This window comes from Crocodylus siamensis, chromosome 9 (genome assembly GCF_052110815.1).
Source record: "Crocodylus siamensis isolate JL-2025a chromosome 9, ASM5211081v1, whole genome shotgun sequence".
NCBI classification, from domain to species: Eukaryota; Metazoa; Chordata; order Crocodylia; family Crocodylidae; genus Crocodylus; species Crocodylus siamensis.
In genome coordinates this window covers 68,124,149-68,143,978 of record NC_143403.1, presented here as the reverse complement: position 1 = coordinate 68,143,978, position 19,830 = coordinate 68,124,149, and the positions used below count along the sequence as shown (strand labels likewise).

General features: G+C 54.9%; 1 protein-coding gene across 28 annotated transcripts in view; it reads right to left on the bottom strand.

The window, feature by feature from the left end:
- The window catches only part of NCOR2 (nuclear receptor corepressor 2), a 335,757-nt gene that overhangs the window by 90,738 nt on the left and 225,189 nt on the right, over nt 1–19,830 (bottom strand). For 24 of the 28 annotated variants that reach the window (XM_090062093.1, XM_090062092.1, XM_090062105.1 and 21 more), the window contains 2 exons: nt 4,470–4,600; nt 3,322–3,494 (listed from right to left, as the gene is read on the bottom strand). In XM_090062093.1, coding sequence (XP_089918219.1) covers nt 3,322–3,494; nt 4,470–4,600 — 304 coding nt within the window. Of the gene's footprint in view, nt 1–3,321; nt 3,495–4,469; nt 4,601–10,700; nt 11,213–11,293; nt 11,682–19,830 lie in introns of those variants that run through there. The other 4 variants (XM_090062119.1, XM_090062120.1, XM_090062122.1 and 1 more) reach the window with 4 other exon arrangements.

The window sequence follows — 19,830 nt, the reverse complement described above, 5'->3', positions numbered from 1 at the left end:
ACAGCAGTCCCAGGCAAAGCCCCAAAGCAACAGGAGAAATGGTTGGGCCCCACACCCTTCCCACGAGGACCGACATAGGCGGATGCCAGCTTGGCCTGGCAATCCCTGGCGCTCTCTACCCACGCGCTCGGTGCCACGAACACGGCCATCCTGCATAACGCATTCATTGTGAAATCAATCCTGCAGGCGAGTCTGGCACTCGTGAGCAAACCCTACAATAACAAACCCGTGGGTGAGTCAGAGGCAAAAAACAACTCGGTAAGGAAGCAGATTTCCGGTCCAGGCTGCCAGCGGACTATTACTCCAAACAACTGGCAGAGCATTATTTCAACCGTGATGAGAGATGTTTTGACAGTGTCCTTTTTAAAATGGAAAAAACAGGCCGATAGGTTAGGTTAAAGCCTGCCGATGGGAGAGGCAGCGTCTTCAAGAAGCTGTAAAAGGAGCTGAGGCTCTAGAGGAGGAAAAGTATCGTTGCTCCGATGCCCATGACCTGTGAGGTATCAGGGCCTGCGAGGAAGATAAAGGGATCTCCTTCACAGCTGACTGAACAGGACTGCAGGTGCCACCTCTTGTAAGACATTACAGGTCATTTCCTCCATTAGAAATAGTCCCCACAGAAATCCAGCCAATATGCGATAGCTCAGCTGATAGAGGCTTTTTGATGGAAATCAATACCTAGGAAGTTTCCCCCCTGCCCTCCTCCCTAGGCAAATTAAAGGCATTGAGGTTTATTTTCTTTAACCTGAGCATCCCAAACACGTTTGACTTGGCATTTAATTTGTTTTTAATAAGACTGTTATTGTATGTTAAATAAATGTCAAGTAAGTGGTCTATTTGGTTTGATTAATGATATTTATTGAGGTTGAGCAGTTATGTAACAGATGTCTCCTGGGAGCTCCAGCACGCTGCAGTTAAACCACAACTTGGGCTTTTTTCTGGTTGTTTCTGAATCTTCGATTGGTGTTTAACATGCAATAATTTCTCTTAGCCAACCTCAATTAAAGTGCTATTGGGGAGACAGCACATTAATGGCCGCTTCAACGTGCCCGTAAAATCAATCCTTCTGCATTTGTCACTGCCTACAGTCCTCTCCCTGTTTGCGATGATGGCTGGCTGATTTATTGGTATTGCACCTGTTAGTCCTTTTTCCACACCATCTAACAAACCTGAGCAGGGACCTGTGCTCGATACCACACGCAAATAATGCCAAGATGCAGAGCTCACGGTTGAGGGTTTAGACCACGCTTGGCGTGGGGGGGCGGGGAACAGATATGTTTCTACTTACCATTTATCATGACTGAGACAGAGTGTTTAGTAAGGAAATCTCACAACAGAGAAGCAGAAGGTCTAGACATGCAACCTGGTGTACTTGCATGGGTTTTGTACGCCGGTGCAGATTACGCCCGGTTCTGCAGCAGACGCTATCTGCTCTCCCGGAGCAGCGACGTGCACGCAGTGCTTCGCCGCTAGATGGCAAGGGAGCAGGCAACTGTCTATTTGCCTGGAGCCAACAGCTAGCCCAGGGTAAGCTGAAGACATGCGATACCAACACGGGCGTACTTTTACCCTTGTCTCACCCTGGGGTAATTTTACCCTGCTTTCAAGTGAGTTACGCCAGTTCAGGGCTGTATAGCCGCTCCTTTTTTCACAATGTCCTTTCACGGTAAAGGTGTTACGAGCCTAGCAGGTGCCCATAAAATGTTTTCCAGCATCACACCTCAGCTCAATCATGTTACCCTTGTGTTTGCTACAGGGACTATACAGGAAAAGCAGGCAAATACTGCCATAGGCTTTGCTGAGTACCCAAGACAATAATTCAATAAGGCAATAAGTAGCTGATTATCTAAAGGCAATAATGGATAATTCCCCATGGACAGTAACTGCCTATCTGTCATGTAGGTGAGAGACATGCATGATCTATCAGGCTGGATATGCATACATTACTGTACTTCTCTGTATGCTGCTTCTTAACGCTTGCAAGCCCCTGTGTGGCTGGCAGGGAATACGATTACATTTCCAAGGACCTAAGCTGCACATAGGACCCTTGTCTCATGCCTTTCTAACCCTAAGGGGAGTCTGCAGCCCGCTCACCCCTAGCTGTGGTGCTGTTTTAGAGCAAGATGGGTTTGAATCAGGTCCCTTGTTCCGATGAGCTCAGTGGGAGCATCCCTCCATCCTCACATGCAACCAGGGAGGCACTTCCAGGCAGTCTGAGGTCCAGGCCGCTGGGTCCAGCTTTGGAAATGGCTCATTTGAAATCGGAGCGCGCCTCAGTCAGCGCTGCAGGGATGGCGTTTGAAATGAGGCAGGCAATCAGAAAAGCTGCTCAAAGCACAGACAGCGTGGGACATATGGGATAGGGAGAAACTAACATTTGGGGTGGATGTGAAGGAAAAAACAACAACCATGGAGCTATATGAAGGCAGTCCAAGGGAAACATCCAGGCCAGCTGTCCCAGCCCTTCCCTCACTGAGTCATTGGTCTGAGTGCCTGCAAAGACGAGGAAGGGAAAGAGCGGATTTTGGAGACCGTAAGGACGGACCGTGTCAGGGCTGCCTCACGTGGCTACGGTGGCTGGGAGCAGGTGCATTAGGACTTGGAGCGAGTGGGGACCAGGACGGGGGGAGGAGAGGGTGATTCCCAGCCAGGCTGCCAGCACGCATCAGCCTGTCACAGCAGGGGTGGCCTAGCAGAGGATCAGAGCATTTGCCTCCTGAGGAGAGCTGGCTGAGCAGGGAGTCCTGACAGACAGCAGTCCAAAGGACAGGCATGGCTTGATCCTCCCCTGGCACACAAAGGGAATACTGCTGCCAGTCTCCAAAAAAAGGATGTTCTCTCACTCAACAGCCACTCGCTCGAGAGACAATCCTGCCTGGAGATCGCTTTGCTAAAAATGGCATGTTTCCTTTCTTCAGGGCTTTCTATCCAAGGCCCTAAACAGGCTAAACCTCACTGAGCTACAGGCCTGAAGCTCTGAAACACCGGCGATCTGGCTGGGCGAATGCTGCTGGGCAACACTGAGTTGTTGGAGAAAATCCTCGCTCCTGATGCCCAAGGCAAGGAGCAGCACAGGGGACCACGTTTCTGTCCTCGTCTGCCAGATGGAGAAACAGAGGCACAGCAAGGGGAAGGAATGTGTCCAAGGGCTGGCCAACTGATCAGTGATGGACCAAAAGTAAACTCCCAGAAACCTCTGCTCCCGCTTCCCTCCCAGAAACGATGCTGTTCCCTGCACCCAGTCCCTGCTGGGTCAAGCCAAATCCCATTCCCTCAGCCCAAGGCCCCGTGCATGCCCTGCAGATGCAGCCGCTTACGTACCCAGCTCTGCGCTCTGCTGTGGGGTAGCCGCCTCCTCGTTGTTGGCCTCGTTGGCCATGGAGCGGGTGATGCGGCCTTTGCGCCGGCCCTGGCTGTTGGCAGTTTTGCGTCCTTTGGAAGCAACGGCTTCTTTTTCGTCGTTATCCTCCCCAGATGTGTCGTCATTCTTCTCCCTACGTGGATGGGAGAAATTACTATTGCACTCTCTTCCTTGCAGGGGCTTTTTCCTTTTGTTTTTTGGGGGGTTTTTTTTGCAAGGAGGGCACTTTCTCAGCTCGGGGTTGGTTGGGTTTTTTTTTTTGTGGCTGTTGCTTTTTGCAGATGGATGCAGTTCCAGGACCGAGCGCGCACAGAGACCTGACAGAAACAGGTTTAATGCTGGGCCATTCAAATTTATCATCGCCTCCTCCTCATTTATCTTCCTGAAAGGGACCTGCTGGTAAATGTCTAGGCAGGCTGCATATAATGAAGCCAGATGTTCTTTTAAACCAAGTATTAAGCCCATTACAGACAGCTAGCAGTCTGCCTGCCAACCTGCCTCGGCAATGAATCCGCTGCTCCCTGTTAAGCTGTGATTGTGTCAGGCAGGAGGCAGGCAGAGTTATCAACCTGGCCGGCTCCCTTGATCTGGAAGATCTCACATTGACATCAATAGTGCTAAAGGTGAAGCTCAGTGCTCTGCTTGCGTTCTCAGAGCCCGCTCGACTCTAGGAAGCCTCTCCTGCAACAACAAACTGATGCCGGGCATCAGAGCGGCTTTGCGGGTGGATGGAGTTTAAATCAGTAGCAAACAAATTAGCAGCTTGGTTCGGGAGCTCTCCAGATTGGGAGGGGAAAGGGAGGAGGAGGGAAGTGCATAAAACAACAGATTCTCTCTCCTTCGCCAGCAGCAAGCCTAGCCCACTCAGTGCAAGGAGCTGAGAGAGGGGCATGCAGCACAGCCGAGGGAACCTGCCAAGGGGTCACCCCACACAGGGCTGGGAGCCCAGAATATGCTAGAAGCACTTCAAAGCAATGACAACTTCACCCCAGCTCCCCGTGCCGCAGGACCCTGGGACAGCGAAGCAGGGTACATAAGGACAATGACTTCCCAGCCTGACGCGAGTTTATGCCGGGGAGGGAGGGAAGAAAGCAGGGAATGTACTTACTTTGCCAGTTCTTCTTTGTCGTTTTCAGATTCCTGCTTGTCTTCCTCCTTCTCAGCCTCCTTCTCCTTTTCCTTCTCTTTTTCATCCTTCTCTTCTTGGCTGCTGCGGGGCATCTGCTGCTGCTGCTGCTGCTGGAAAACATGGGACAATTAAGCACAACAGAAAAGTGTCAAGGTGGATAAATCTCTGCACCTGGGCTGATCCAAACGAGCGCGCACTGACACAATGCTGGGGGGGCTGGCGGCCAAGTGGGAGAGGGAGGACTCCTGCTGGAAGCCTGGCACGGACATCTGCAGGCAGGCGCAGGCAGGGTTACTGCTGGCCGGAGGGCTGCATGCGGAGACCGGAGCTGGTTGGCGCTTGTGTCCAACTCCCGTTACAGTCATTGGAAAGATTCTTGATGCCTATCATGGGAAGGCGACTCGTTCCTCGCTTGAAGCAACAAAGAGCGAGAGGCACAAATAATCTCCCTCTCGGGCAGGAGAAAGCCCAGGAAGAGCCGTCGTGGTTCCTTGAGATGGAGACTTTGCCCGCTGGCAGCAGAGATGCACCCAGGGCCAGGAGAGAAGCTATGGGGCTGCAGATGACACAAACTCTGCCCTCCGTTTCAAACACCGCACTGGTTGTGGGGGGGAAGCTGACTTGCCTCTGCATCTCATATGAGTGCGAAACAGCACAGGAGACCGAGGCCGGAGTTCGACCTCACCTCTCGGCCCCAACATGCTGCTCGGCACCTCCCCTCCTTTGCAGGACCTTGCGCTCAGCCCCACTGAAATGCGAGCGGGTCTGCTCGGGCCAGGCGCTGCGTGCTCCCGAAGGGGAGGGCTTGTTTTGAAACTGCTGGATGTCACCTCCCAGCTGCAGGAAGGAGGTGGCGGGGGGAGGCCCGATCCCCATGACCTCCCTTCCCTCTAGCTCTTATCGAATGGATTTCAGAGCGCGCTGTTAGACATTTGAGGCGGAAATGATTTAATAACACCCCCCCCGCTCCCCGGCCAGCGCAGGCCCATTTCCTATAGTAAATCCACCGGCGCTGCCCAGCCTCCTCCTGAACAATGGGGGCTTCCACTGCTTCCCGATCGGAAGAAATCTCAAACTGAATTAAACCAGGAGAAAGGCTGATGCTGGGAGGCCCGGCCTGAGAGCTGCGCGACTGCGAGGAGGGCCCTTTATGGCCGCAACGTGCTTGCCTCTCCTGAGCAGGGGGGCTGGACACCACCAGCTCTGCGAGGCACAGTCTGCACGCACCAGATGTTTGCCCCCCTCTGGGGATGAGTGCTAAAATTAGCCCTGCCGAGCTGTAAATGCGGGATGCAGAAGGACCGGCAAGAATGGGTCTTACTCTTCCAGGCCGCAACTCAAAGTACTTGAGAGCGACACATCACGGTAAGTACATACACGTGAGCCGCGCTGGACGTGATCCGTCGCTTTTCTGGGTTAGGAAGATGCAGCGTGGTATTTTACACAATCCTTATTAACCAGAAATCAAGTGGCAGTTGGGTGCTGGGGATCTGATTCTGCATTGTCTTGTGTCTCTCAAGTTCTCCAACCCACTTGAAGGTCTGGTGCAAGCCCCCGCCTGGGAGCACAAGCGGTGTCTGGAGTGGACCAGCACTTCTCTGCCAAAATGCCGGGACCTCCCACCAGCCATCTGAAACGGCTCCAAGTCATCAAAGAGCCTGGACCCTGCCGCGAACTCACCACAGGGGCAGGATGAAAGGACTTAAGGTCAAAGCCCGGAGAGAGAAGTGACGCACTGCCCTTGGAGAGCACCCCTCCACCCCCCAAAATGTGAGGGCAGCTTTCCTCACCCGATTCCTTTTCTGGCCATTGGACACGGGCACGTCCAAAGCAGCTGTTCAGGTACCAAAATGCTACATCTGAACGTGGATGCCAAACCCCAGCTGCAGTGATTTTGGAGAGAGACGGGAGGAAGGGGCTGTGAGGCTGGCAACTGGCAGCCACTCGACTCGGGGTGCTGGCTGCAGCTCCCTTCAGGTCACTGCGGCTCAGGTTTGCCACTGGACAAGCAGGCAAGCCAGCACTGGATAATGCTGAGATCGAGCCCAGAGCCACAGCAGGAGCGACTCTCCTGATGGCCAAAAGGGCCTCGCACGAGGCGTCTCCCACACCACATTACACTTAAGGAATTGCTTGGCTTAAAAATCAACTTCCAGATACAATTAAAAGGCACAGAGGCCTCCGCTGCAGGTCTGCGGCAGTGGCACAAGCTCCACAGCACCTCATGCCTCCAGGGCACAGAGCGGTTGAATGGCTTGGGTCAACCAAGACCAAGTCTCTCCTTTGCTCGCTCCTCTTGCCTTCGTGGCTGCCAGCGGCTCGTCCCCACCTCATCGGCTCCCTTATGGCCACGCTGCCCCCCGAGCAAAAGCAGCCAGTGTTGCAGGCCATGTGTGCCCGTGGCACCGGGATGCTGGCTCCCTCCCCAGACGGCCACGAGGGCAGGCAGTGGAGGGCGGAAATGCGGAGACAGACCGTGTCAGCGCTCTGCTGATGAGGGAACGAGCTGGTAGGGTTATGTTATGTCCCTGTGACCCAGGCCATGCCAGCTGCCATTAGAGGCACAGGGCCCCTCTCCATGAGCCAACCCAGCCTAACTCCCCAAACGAGCTCCCTCCACTGAGCACAAGGGGAGAACGTGGCTTCCTAGTCACTGCCGGTTCGGAGGGTCCTAGCAGGACTCAGATGTGGGTTGAGCTGCAGCAGCCCCTTGGAGGGGTCCAAGCCCTTAGCATTTGCATCATGGTGCCCCAGTCCTAGGCCTGGACCTGCCAGTGCTAGGCTGTGCAAAGAAAGAATAAAACGGAGACTGAGAGCTCTCCACTCAGCTCAGCCCTGCAGCCGATGAAGGCATCTGCAGCCCTGGGGCAGGGACACAACCTGTCTCATAACCCCGTCCTGCTCCCCCACACCCAGCATACTCCCCAAAGCCGGGAGCAGGATGACCTCAAGCTGCTCCAGGGGCTGCAGGCGGGAGCTCACTGAAGCCCAGCTGGAGAAGGACCCAGGCCAGCAGAAAGCCTGCTCCACCCAGGTCGCACGAGCCCATCTGCCTCATCTCCATGCAAGCTGTGGGCACCGGGAAGCTGGCCTCAGGCTGTGCCAAAGTTGCGTGCGCGGGAGGGAAACGGGCTCCAGCTCCAGGGAGGGGAACGGACCGAGTTCTCGGCTCCAGAGGCGCGGGCCTGCCATGGAGGACGGCCGCCCCCTCCTGCCCAAACTGAAGCATGTGTGAGGATGGCGACAAGACAACAGCAAACTATCTCCTGATCTTGCACCGGTGACAGCTGCCTCAGCAAACCACCTGAGTTTCTCAGCAGCAGCTGCAACCCATGGATCAGGGTGAGGCAATGAGGTGCTCCTGGGGACACAGCTGCCCCCCCCCCTCGGGCTGCAGGAACAAAGAGATCCTCTCAGCATCTCCTCGTGCCCTCCCTGGCCTGTGTGCGGGGAGAGAGCACCACGGGCCGGATGCATGTGCTTCTCTCTGAGGGAGGGGAAGGATTGTGCAGGGTTAGGGCTGATGCCTGGAGATATATGGGCTTGACCTCTGCTCTGCCACAGACTCCTTCCATGACCCTGGGCAAGGCTGTTAGCTGCTCCATGCCTCAGTTTCCTCATTTGTATACATGGGGATAATGGCATTCCCCTACCTACCACACAAGCAGTAATACATTCAGACTGTGAGGCTCTCGGGTACCACAGAGACGGGTGGTATATAAGCACCTGAGATGCGCAGGAACCTATCAGCTCCTTCAGACTTGAAAACATCCAGGCCCGGCTCGAGTCCCTGCCCCAGCAGTAGACACACATGGATTGCAAAGGCTGGGTCCCTGGGGGATGCCTCCTCCTCACCGCCTCGTCTTTGCACTTGTGCAGACCTGTGGATTGCAATCCTTCAGGGATCTGCAGCGCCTCCCCAGCACCACGGAGTGGGATGGGACAGATGATCAGAGCTTGCTGGAGCCAACAGGCAGGATATGGAGGCTGGAAGAGGGGGGAAGGCCCGAGCAGCAAAAGTAGGCACTGAAATATGCTCACGCACATACACACAGCCCAGCTGCAATACCAAGACAGCTGCAACTTCATTGCACCAGATCTTTCCAAAGGGAAAACAGGACCCTGACTTGACTAAGCACCCGCCAGCCAAGTGCAAGGCAGTCTGGGGCATAGCTATGCCTCTTGGTTTTTGCCGTTCTCCGAGAACTGGCACGTTTAAAGAAAGTCTGTTCTGCATCACTAAACCTGGCGCAGCCGCAGTAATGGCATTGATCTAGCGCAGTGGTTTCAACCTTTTTTCATTTGTGGACCCCTAAAAAATTGCAAATAGCGGTGCAGATCCGTTTGAGTCGGACGTGTGGGTATTCACATACTTGTGATTAATCATAGTCATCTTTCGCGAACCCCTTAGACATAGTCAGGAGTCCACGGACCACCGATTGAAAACCACTGATCCGGCAGCACCCTACTGGCACTGTCTCCAGCCAAAGCGAAGCCCACAAGTGCCCCCCCTTCCCTGGCCCTGGGCTGTCTGAACTGCTCTGCCCATGCAGTGAACTTGACTGGGAGAGGATCAGAATAGGAGGTGATCTGGGAGGGCAGAAGCAGCTGTGACTATGCTGCCCCGTCCCCCCTCTCAGGCAGCAGCAGTCAACCTCTTCCTTGCAAAAGGGAAAACACCACTGATTCTACCAAGCGGTGTTCATTTTCCCGGCTTCAAAACGGCTCCTGGCTCAACCTCTCGTCCAATCTGGTCACCCTAGCAGATCTCCTGAAGGTGCCGTGGATCCACTGCACAGCAAAGGCATAATGCAGGCCTCAGAGCACACCCAGAGCATCCTGCAAGGGGATCGGCTGCAATGATAAATGCCGCGTATCCCCAACCTGCTGCGCGTAGATTTGGTGGAATTCAATGGGCTGGACTCGAAATCCACCAAGTGTCGGCTTCGAGCCGAGCACAGATTAATCCTGGCTGCTTCTCCGTACAGCTGTGAGGAGAGCGTGGCAGCCGCTGAGCACGTGGAAACTTCTGTCGCTTATTATTTCAAACGTGGTAGTGCCCAGGGTCCTTGGTCTAAAGCAGGACCCTGGTGTGACAGGTGCTGTGCAAAAAAGGACGGCCCCAGAAAACCAGAGAAGTAGGACAATGCTGGACAGCCAAAGACACGTGACAAATAAAGGGTCTGGTGCCATCAGATTTTCCGAAACACAGAAGGGGAGAGAAAAAAAAAAGGAGGAAGAGGAGTGGAAATCACTGCAGGGGAACACCTAGAAGAGAGCCTGCAGCCTCTCCATGCCCTGGCCCAGATCCATGCTCTTCTCCCCCTGGCAGCGTGCTTCCTAGCACTGGCTGCGACTCAGGGAACAGGACACAATTCCACAACCCGCCAGGCCTTGTGACCAGGAAGCGAGTCCCCAGGATCCGCCCATTTCCCTTGGCTTCGTCCCGATCCCCTTGGGGTGACGCGTCACGGGGCTCCAGCTGCCCTGGTGAGGCTTTTGGAGGCTCAGCAGGTACTTCCGCAGCAGGGCAGGAGTGCAGTTATGGCTCAGGCTGGCTTGCACGCAGCTGGCTTGCTGGCAAACACTGTCACTGTGGCATTCCAGTATCCCACTGTCCTGAGGCAGTTACCACCATGGTGCAGCGCTGCTACAATCCCAATGGTACAGACCAGGAGCGAAGGGGAAGGGAGGTTAAGTGAGCTGCCCATGGTCACACAGGAAACCAGTGGCAGAGCAAGGGCTCAACTTTGGCTCGAAATGCTCTTGCCACTGCAGCGATCTCCCTGTTCTGCATCCAAGCAGTTGATTTTCACTTGCGACATGCTGTTTAGCGACGGCGATTCAGCTACCAAGAGCGCTGGGAGCGTGAGCGCGGGGCCCGGCCTGCTCCGTGAGCCCCGAGATGCAGGGCTCGCTCCCTGGAGGGCCTGCTGCTCCGGCTGCGCTTTGGAGACGGCCACACGGTAATGAGAAACATCTGCTCACCTTTGCCCTAAATTTCCCTGCGGATTCAGATCGGCTTGACAAAGCACGGCGCTGCCAGCCAGCCCGCCCTCCAGGAGCTGGGCGCACCTTCAACCAGCTCTCCCCCCCCAGGCAAGGGCAGTGTGCGTACACTCGTGCACACGCATGCAAACACAGCCAGTGAGCCCCCCCGGCACCCGCCGTCCCCGCAGCTATCTTGTCTTTAATGTGACATCCACCCACGCTGCAAACCGATCCCAGGCAGCCTCGCAGCAATCGGCCCGCCTGGCCTTGCCAGCTCCATCCGACTCGAATGTCACGATGATTTCATCCGCTGCGAAGCCCGGGCTCCCCGCGCGCCTTCCTCGGCCGCCGGCCCCGGCTGCGGAGGCACTCGGGCGGCACGCCGCCCTGGCCGAGAACGAACAGGCTCGCTGCACGTCAGGGCACCGACTGGGGGTCTCCCCCTCCCCGGGGCCGCCGGGTTTGTCAGGCAGCCAGATGGAGCAGATCCAGGCAAGGGAAAGGTGCAGCTCCTCCCACTCCCGCTGTTTACTTCCTCCGCGGGTTTCTGGCGGGAGTGGCAGGAGGCGGCTTCCCTCCCCTCTCCCCGCCGGAGAAGGTTCCCGGCCTTCCGACCACGAGGAGGGGAAACGAAAGCGCGGGCGCGCCCCCTCTCCTTCCGCCCCCGCGGGCGAGCTCCCCGCTTGGGCAGCCCGGGATGCCGAGCGAAGCCCTCCCGGCCTCCCCGCCTGCCGGACGGTCTCACGCCGCAAGCGGGAGCCGAGCGGAGCCCGTCGCCCTCCGGACTGCCCCCCGCTCCCGAGGGCACTTACTTCCGACTCCCCGCTCTTCTCTGCCTCGTGCGAGCGGCCGTTCCCGGACGGCCCCATCGCCGTCTCCCGGAGCCTCCGGCTCCTCCTCACAGCCCTGCCATCCCGGCTGGCTGTGCCTTACATTCTCCGGCTCCGAAGGCTTCCTGACGATTTGCATAGTTAAGCCGTAAACTAACCACAACATTCCTCTTCCGATTTTGCAATCTGCTGGAATAACACGGTCGCTCTGAGTCGATGAATCATGATCTATAAACCACAGTTCTCGTCACCGGAGCTCCCAGTGCTGGCTGCAGCCTGGGTGATTAATCTCCCGGGATGCCAAGCTTAACCTACAGCACATTGCTATTTATTTTCCAAACTTCCAGCCCCCCCAAGAGAGCGGCTGCGTTCCTGCCTCCCCTCCCCGGTCCTCCGCGGGTGGAAATGCGAGGCCCCGACAGAGTGCCGGGACAGCCCTCGGCGATTTGCAGGGACTGTGGTGCCTGGAGGGGGTGGCGCGTTTAACCACCGAAGGAAGGCCTCTGGCACCATCCCTGCGAGGGAAGCACTCACTCCACGGCGCCGGGGAGTCCTCAAAAGCCACAGCAGCTTGCTCCACACTGGGCTCAGGCTTGCCTTGCTCACCTGTCAGCGCAGCGGGGGCAAAACTCACCTCCGCAGCCCCTGCCAGCAGGGACACCTCCCTTCTCTCCCCACTTGGCCCACATGGATCCTCACAGCATTTCCCCCCTCGGAGATGAGCCTTCTCCTCAATCGCCTCTGGAAGGTTATTCCCTCCTCACCTTCTCTACCCACTGACACAGGTCTCTCCCTCCACCGCCAATGCAAGCTGGGCCTATGCCATCTGAGAGCCAGTGGGGTGCAGGTGGAAGCCAGGATGCCAACAGACAGCTGCGCTGTGCTCTGCCAACAGTGAATGCAGCCCTTTCACCCAGCACTGGAGGCCTTGTAGCAGTAGAGGCTCCATGGAGAGGGTAAACCTTGCCCCTTGCCCCCTTCATGGAGTGTACGGGACATAAGGACTAACCTGGGAGCCACACCTCACACTACGTCTAGTCTACCAAGCGCCTGTGACAGCCTTATAGCAGAGAGAAAAGAGGGATCACGATCCGCGACATTTAAAAAAAAATATATATATATATATATATTTTTTTTTTTTGTGTGTGTTCCGGGTCAAATTAGTTGCATCACTTCCAAATCATACCGACAGATCAGAACTCAATCATTCCAAACCCCGAATGGACGGAGCAGGCAGAACTCACTCGCTGTGAACACCACATGCGGCACTGCCACTGGTGAGCATCCTCCATCCCAGACTCACCCTGGGACTTCAGATACTCCCAGATCCATTGGCAGGCATCCTACATGCAAGACCTGGAGGTCTTGGGACTCGGATGCTCCCTACACTTGATCTGAGTCAACTGATCAGCTACATTCTTTTTAATTAAAATATATTTCTATACATCTATAGCTATAGATATATAGATATACGTATATATCTATATCTAGAGAGAGAGTTATCGATATACATCCTCTATCATAAACTTTCCAGCACACATCTTAAACCACGTTAAAAAGCCCACGATTCCCGTTGCAATAGATGCACCCACTCCCTTGCGCCCCTGCCAACTGACCAGCTGCATGCCTCAAACCAAGGCAGCTCCCTATCTCCCGGGGCCCTTTTGGCGTCCCACCCAGGGCTGCCCATCATCCCAGGAGCAGCGCTTTGCAGCTCTGAGGAGAGTGACAGCAGGTTCGAGAGGGACGGAGAGAAAATGAGATCTTGAATGAGGAGTGCGCACCACGGACAGGGGAGAGGTAAATGCAAAACGCACCAATGCCTCCAGCCCCCACTCCTCCAACTCCCACCAGGCAGCACTAATTTGTTTGTAAACGAGAGGCTGATTTGCATATCTAATCTTTCCACTGCAGCCCCTAGCATTGGTCCCAGCTCCTCGCTTCCGTCCCCGCTGGGCAGAACTGCTTGGGAAATGGAGAGTGGGAGGGAGAAGGCTCAGTACTTGCAAGAAGCATTTTTCCCTGCTTGAATTTTCATCAGAGCGTCCTCTCTCCGCCAGTCCCAATGCAGCCCTGCCCAGGGTGCCTGTGGCTTTTCCAGTCCATCCCCTTTCCTGGATTCTCCATGGGAGAATGACGAGCCCGCCTCAGTTTCTACCCTGACCCCGAGGGCACGGTCTCATGTTTTGCAGGCTTGACCTATGCGGGATGAAGCTAAACCTTTTCCACTCTCTCTGCCCCATCTGTTGGCTGGGGATAATAAATTCCTCTTCTCGCACATGACGGGTTAGGAGGCTCAGTTCACCGGTGACTGTAACATTCCTTAGCCCTTAGCTGGAGGATCCTATATCACGACTATTAAGGGGATCTCAACAGATCCCAGAGCCATGAGCTCATATAGCCACTTGCACAAATTCATCATAGGAAGATGAGACCCCCTCCGACTCCCCATTTGACAATGAAGAAGATATTAAACTCCCCTAGAAGAGCTCCTGCTGGGTACTGAGCAAGGCATGCCTAGAATAAAAGCCGTAAACCAAGCTAACATGTTTCGTTACCTCTCCAAGTCACTCGTGGCAGGGAGGTTTTGATATATTCCCTAGTATTAGCAACAAGGACTTTACAAACGTTGCCATGGGTCTCTTGCATGCTCTCCCTGGCATTGCGGTGGCATCGTCGAAACCTCGGAGATGATATCACTTTCCAACCAAATCTGTTTTGACAGCGATTTCTAAAACGGCTCCAACTGACCAGGGAGCACGCTTCTCCCTCGCCCCCATTTCACGTGACAGCTCTATCAGCGGAGAGCTTTCTCCCCGCGCACAGCCAGATTGGATTTGCCTTCGGGTGACTTCAGGAAAATGGCATTTATTATGCTTTCCGTTGGCATCCACCAGCGAAACAGGCTCAGGCCGAGGTCACTGTGTGCAACCAGGGACTAGCAAATTAAAAACGGCGCAAAGATGAGCTAAACCGAGGGGGAAATCATGGCGATGCAGGGAGCCCCGGGAAGGGTGGGGTTTTGCATGCCTTCTCGACACGAGCTTCCAATGGTGGGGGGGAGGCAACACTGGGGCCTCATATGTATAGGCCTATACGGGGGCGAGACAGATGGTCAGCCCACCACCCTGCTCTCCCCGCTGACCCCAATGGGACTCGGCGCAGGTCCGCCGTGTGGGATCAGGGCTGGCTGCGGGCCCAGGGGTCACCAGCTCGTACAACCCAAGTGGAGCCAGCAAAGGGCTGAGGGGCTTTCCCTCTCTTCTCTGGATACACCTCTGTAACGATGGGGCAAAGGCCTGCGGATGCTCCAGTACTCCTGCCCGCTCTGTGCCACAGAAGAGGCATCGTCTACCCCCGTCAGGGGCCAGCGAATGCGCCATGCCTTGCTCCAGCGCCAAAGAGCAAGCACATCTCTCGTCTCTAACCATTCCAGGTACCGCGCCTGGGAGGGCGCTTGTATGCAGGGAGAGGAGGTGAATCCATCCTTGGGGCGCCTACCTGCCAATCTCCTCCTTTTAAGCAATCTGGAGGCAAGACCCCCCCTCCCCACAAAACATCCCAGAGGTCAGAGACACGTGTGCTGCTATGACTTGCTGTCATGCAGGCCCTACAGATAGCGTCTGCCAGGCCAGCAGTCACAGGGCAGCCCTCGGAGACAGGCTGGATATAGAGACTAGGATCAGTGCCTGGGGCTTTTTAAAGATATACTTATTGTGTCACTGGCTGCCCAGCCCTCAAGTCTGCCGCTCCCAGGGATGGAGCGTTTCAGTCCTCCGTGCCACCCACGGGCTGCAGAGCGTTGATCCTTCTTACCACAAGCGGCACCCTCCGCTCCTGGGAGAAACCTCAAATCAAAACACACGTCCACCCCGAACAGCACAGGACACGGCTGCCGGGAGCTCGAGTTACTCACGGCCCCGGCCTCAGCCTGGAAGCTGAAATCAGAGGGCTCGGTTCTGAAGCTACGGGGAAAAGCGAGCGCGTGCCAGAAAACCCCGACTGCGCAGCCGCCCGTGCAGCAAGGGACCTGACTCCACTGAGAGGTGCTAGCGACAAAAGCAGTATGGAGCAATACTGGCCAGGAGAATTGAACAGAAACCTACACCACTGGTACCGAACTCTACAGGATTAAAAAGACGGGATAACGAGCGGAAGGAAGGAACTCCCTTTGCCTCCTGGCACTCCCTGTCTGGGATCACCGAAGGCCATCACGCCGGCGTGCGTACGAAGTAGTCATTGGTACGGTCCCCTCGACAATTGTATTAAAACTGCCAAGCGTTTCAGAGCGATTTCTACGCGGCCCCGTCTGCTGGATCCCTCTCAAGCTGTACGGGGCCCTTCCCCAAGAGGGAACGCTCCTTTTCTGGATGGCTGCTGCTCTCGCTTCAGAAGGGACTGGATGGGGTGTGCGAGGCAGGTGATGGATGGGATGAAGAGAGTTGGTGGTAACAGGCTGAATAAGTGGAGAGGAGAGCAAGCCCCCCCTCGCTGTCCCACTCACAAAGTGCCTTTCTCTCCCTGCCGTTTGCTTTATCCTTCTCTCCATCTCGTGAGGCGCTGTTCATCTCTGCCTGCAACGCCCCCCCTTAGGAAAGGATTGCTGGCCAAAGGTGCTGGTGTCCACAGCTCCAGGGGCAGAAGACCTGCATTCAGCCACAAACTACACACCTGGTAGGAAGCCCTGGTATTCTTGCTAGGATTTCCAGTATCAACCACCTTGAGCAGCAGCATAGCCGCAACCTTTACTCTTCTCGTCCCAGTGCTGTCTCGCATCTAATTAGCCACAGCATCACAACACAGATATGACATTACACCTAGGACTGCGAGCTCTCCTCCAGCTACCCACGACCTGAGTGTAGGGGCTCGTCTTCCTCCTTGAAGGGCCCGATGACCTCAACTGGAACAATCCCCGCTGGGTTTTAAAGTCAAAAGAGCTACCGGCATGAGTAGAGGCTAGCAGGAACGCACCCTTAGCGCATGCATGGGCTGCTGCTGGATAAACAGGAGCCTGCACTCAGGTGTGAATGGGCAGGGAGCTTGTCACTTGGCTTTTAAGAGGGCTTGATCACAGGCAGAACTGAACTACGTGGAAGTGCCTGACTGTCTCGGCTGCACGTTCAAAGCACTAGCGCAGAAAGAAAAAGCTGCTAGTTCTCCGCCTGGGTCAGAACAATACCTCTTCTCAAACCGCTCCTCACCAGGACCCTCTGGGTTTCGCAGCTACATTTACGCTGCCGACAACTTGCTTGGAAATAAACAGCCCCGCGGAGCAAACATGAAATTCTTCCGAGCTCCAACTCGATTCTTTTCCCAAATATGGCCGCAGAGTTCTTATTTAATTGCTAGAAAAATGTGACTGGGATTATGGGAATGTGTTTATGGCGTTATTTTTATTTTATTCTTTTCTTTGAAACGCCTGAGGGGTGCTTGGGACCGAGAGAAGCTGTGGTGCGAACAGACTGGGGAGGGAGTGCGTATTGGCACGCTTGCTCGGAGAAACGGAGCCTGGAGGGCAAGCCTCCTGCACTTCGGGGTGGCTTGAGGCCCAGAGGCGATGTTCGACTGAATTCCCACCCGGGTTTGATGCAAGGTGTTTGACTGCTTCTCTTCAGACAGAAGTGCTGCAGCACACGCTGCCCGTGGCTCCCATGCGGGCGCACACAGACATGTGCCTAGTATCTAAAGCCACCTTGGAGAGTAGAGCACTGCAGTCAGCACTGCCTGGTGCAGGTACTCATACAGCCGCCATGACCACACCTTCTTCGACCCATCGGCCTCGTGTGACCACCACTCATCCCTGTGGGGTAGAGAAATGCAAGAGCAGGGTCCCCCACTGAGACAGAGGGGCAAAGCAACTCGCCCTGTAGCAGAGCAGGGGACTGACCCCAGGCCCTAAGTTAGGGCTCAAACCACTTCCCTGCTCTCCCTCCCCAGATACAAGTGAAGCCAGCGTGCAGCTGACTTGCTGTCCAGGATGCTGGACCTAAAGTCTCCTGTGGCACAATGCTTTCAGCAGAAGGGGAGGCTTCACTCAAAAGCCCTGCAGCACACTTCTGTCCCATCCTAGTGGGACCTCTGCCAGGCGGGGAGGGGAGTGCATCAGACCCACGGGCTATCCAGACCTTTACAAAAGCCTGTTGGAAACCAAAGCACTGCAGGACTTTGCAAGTGAAGTGTGAGGTGCTCTACACCCGAGCTGCTACGTGACAGGGAGGAATTTTGATGATTTCAAAGTGGGGCTCTTCATTTGCAAAATCATGAGTTCTGTCCTTACTGGAAGGGAAAAAGAAACGTGCACAATTTCCCTTGGTGACAGGCTGAGTAAGCCTCGCGCTGAAGAAAAGGCCCTGCAGAGGCATTTCCAAGGAACAAAGATTTTGCTACCAAAAGCCATCCACCTCAAAAGGTCGGAGCCACGTTGTGCCGTCGGTTTCCAAGTCGAATCCTCAAGGGGGATTTCTATTTAAGAACTAATGGCGCACTGTGACCTCTCCCCCTTGCCGGAAGCATGCTGCTTTCCATGAGAAAGAGCTCGGGTGACAAGTGGTAATTTAAAAACTGGCTCTTTTGTGGCTATGACAAAGCTTGGATCCAAGCAGGAATTGCCTGTGGCCGTATGCCTCCAGCACAGCTCTCCTGTGGGAGAGGGGATGCCAGCTCTACGGAAAGGGAGGTCGCCTCGGATTCGATCCTGAAACCTGCTGAGCATCTCCTCTTGCAAAGGGAGCTCCCGGGCTGAGGAGTGTGACACAAAACCCAGGGGATGAAACACCATGTTTATCTCGGTGCTTAAAACGGCTTCCACTACTTTAGCGTCCAAGCTCTTAATACCAAACCAGTCCTCCAGGTACGTTTCGTGCACCCAAGTGCTTGTCTTGCAGGTAGCAGTACTAGTCACAGAGGTCATTCAAGAAGGCACTCAAGCAAGGGTTTGAACCCACACCTGCTCAGCAAAACAGCTGAGCACTTTGCAGAACAGTTTGCTGCAGTGCACCTTTGAGAATCATTTTTGCAAGGTACAGGCAGGGATTTGTACAGAGGGGCAAGAACTGAAACTGGTACGGATCCGAACTCCCAACCAGCCATATATATATGGCCTCACCAGACCTACTACTGTATTGTCATATATGTGTGTGTATGTCTGTATACACACACACACACACACACACACACACACACACACACACACACACACGACAATACACTAGTAGGTCTGGCGAGGCTCTGCTACCTGTATTTAACAGAGCTGTGGCTGGAAAGCTGGCGGCAGTGTTTATGCGAAGACATAAATGGCTTGCTGATAAAGTCAGACCTCGTGCTGTCCATCTGCATTACTGCTGAGTGGCTATGGGGGACAAGAAATAGTTTTCCTGCAGGCCAGGGACAGCTATCAGTACCAATAACTGGATTTTGGTTCTGGCAAGGGGGCAGGGTGGGTCTGGAAACATGGTCCTCCAGTGGGTGAAGAACATCCCTGGAAGACTTTGCCAGGTTTCCAGCTTTATCTGCCAGCCCTTGCCAGCTCCAGCACCACTAGCCTTGGGAAAAGACCCCCCCATTCCCCTCTGGAAGAGGGGTGGGCCACTCACTTTTCCATCATTCGAGTGAAGGACGAATCCTCAAAAGCGTCATAGCTAATGAGCAGGCAGCTCTTTTGCTGTGGAATATCTGAGAGCTGTCTGACAGCAGTGCCGAGGGGGATAGTCATGACAGCACATCCTCTGGGCCTGCCAGGGATGGAGCGCGTGGGCTTTCGTACTTAGTCAGATTACTTCATTCATCTCTGAATCATCCCAGCCATTCATTGGCAGTTGGTTTATCGAGTCTCTGATCAGTGAAGCTGACCACAGGCCTAACAGCTTTGCTCAGCAGTGCCTCCCCCTCCATCTCGCAGTGGGGCGAGGATCAATGCCAGGGGCTCACCTTCCCCAGGCTCACTCAGCAGCTGAGTCCGGCGTGACACGGCAGAGTCACTTGCGCCTGCTTTTGCGGCTGTGCATTTCAGAGGGATGCTTCTGACTTCAGGCTCCTCCACGAGGGGAAACCTATAAGCAGATCTGAGGAACGGCAACTGAGCTAGATAACTCCCCCGTGTGGGCACTCCGTCCAGAAGCGGAGCAACGTTACTGATTATTACGTTGCTCTGTCTGGAGCAATAATTCCAAAACAAAGTCACTTTTCTCCCAGAATAGCTACAGCTCAAGTTATTCCACTACAGTCAGGCTGGATAATTTTCCTGTGCAGACACGGCCTGATGCAATGCCTGTCCAGGCTCAAATTCATTTAACTGTATGTGGAGTAGTCGTTCCTGCCACACACTCCTCACAAGGCCTGGAAAGCATATGCATCCCGATCCCACCCAGGGAGACCACCTGTGCGTTTCTGGTGTAGGTATGTTCATAACAGCATGTAAAACTTCAGCCAAGCTTGACCGTTTCTGCTTTGGAAAGGGCACTGTATGTTACATCTATTTTTTTTTTTTTAAGTTGGAGCACAGTACAGAAGCTAAATTGGAA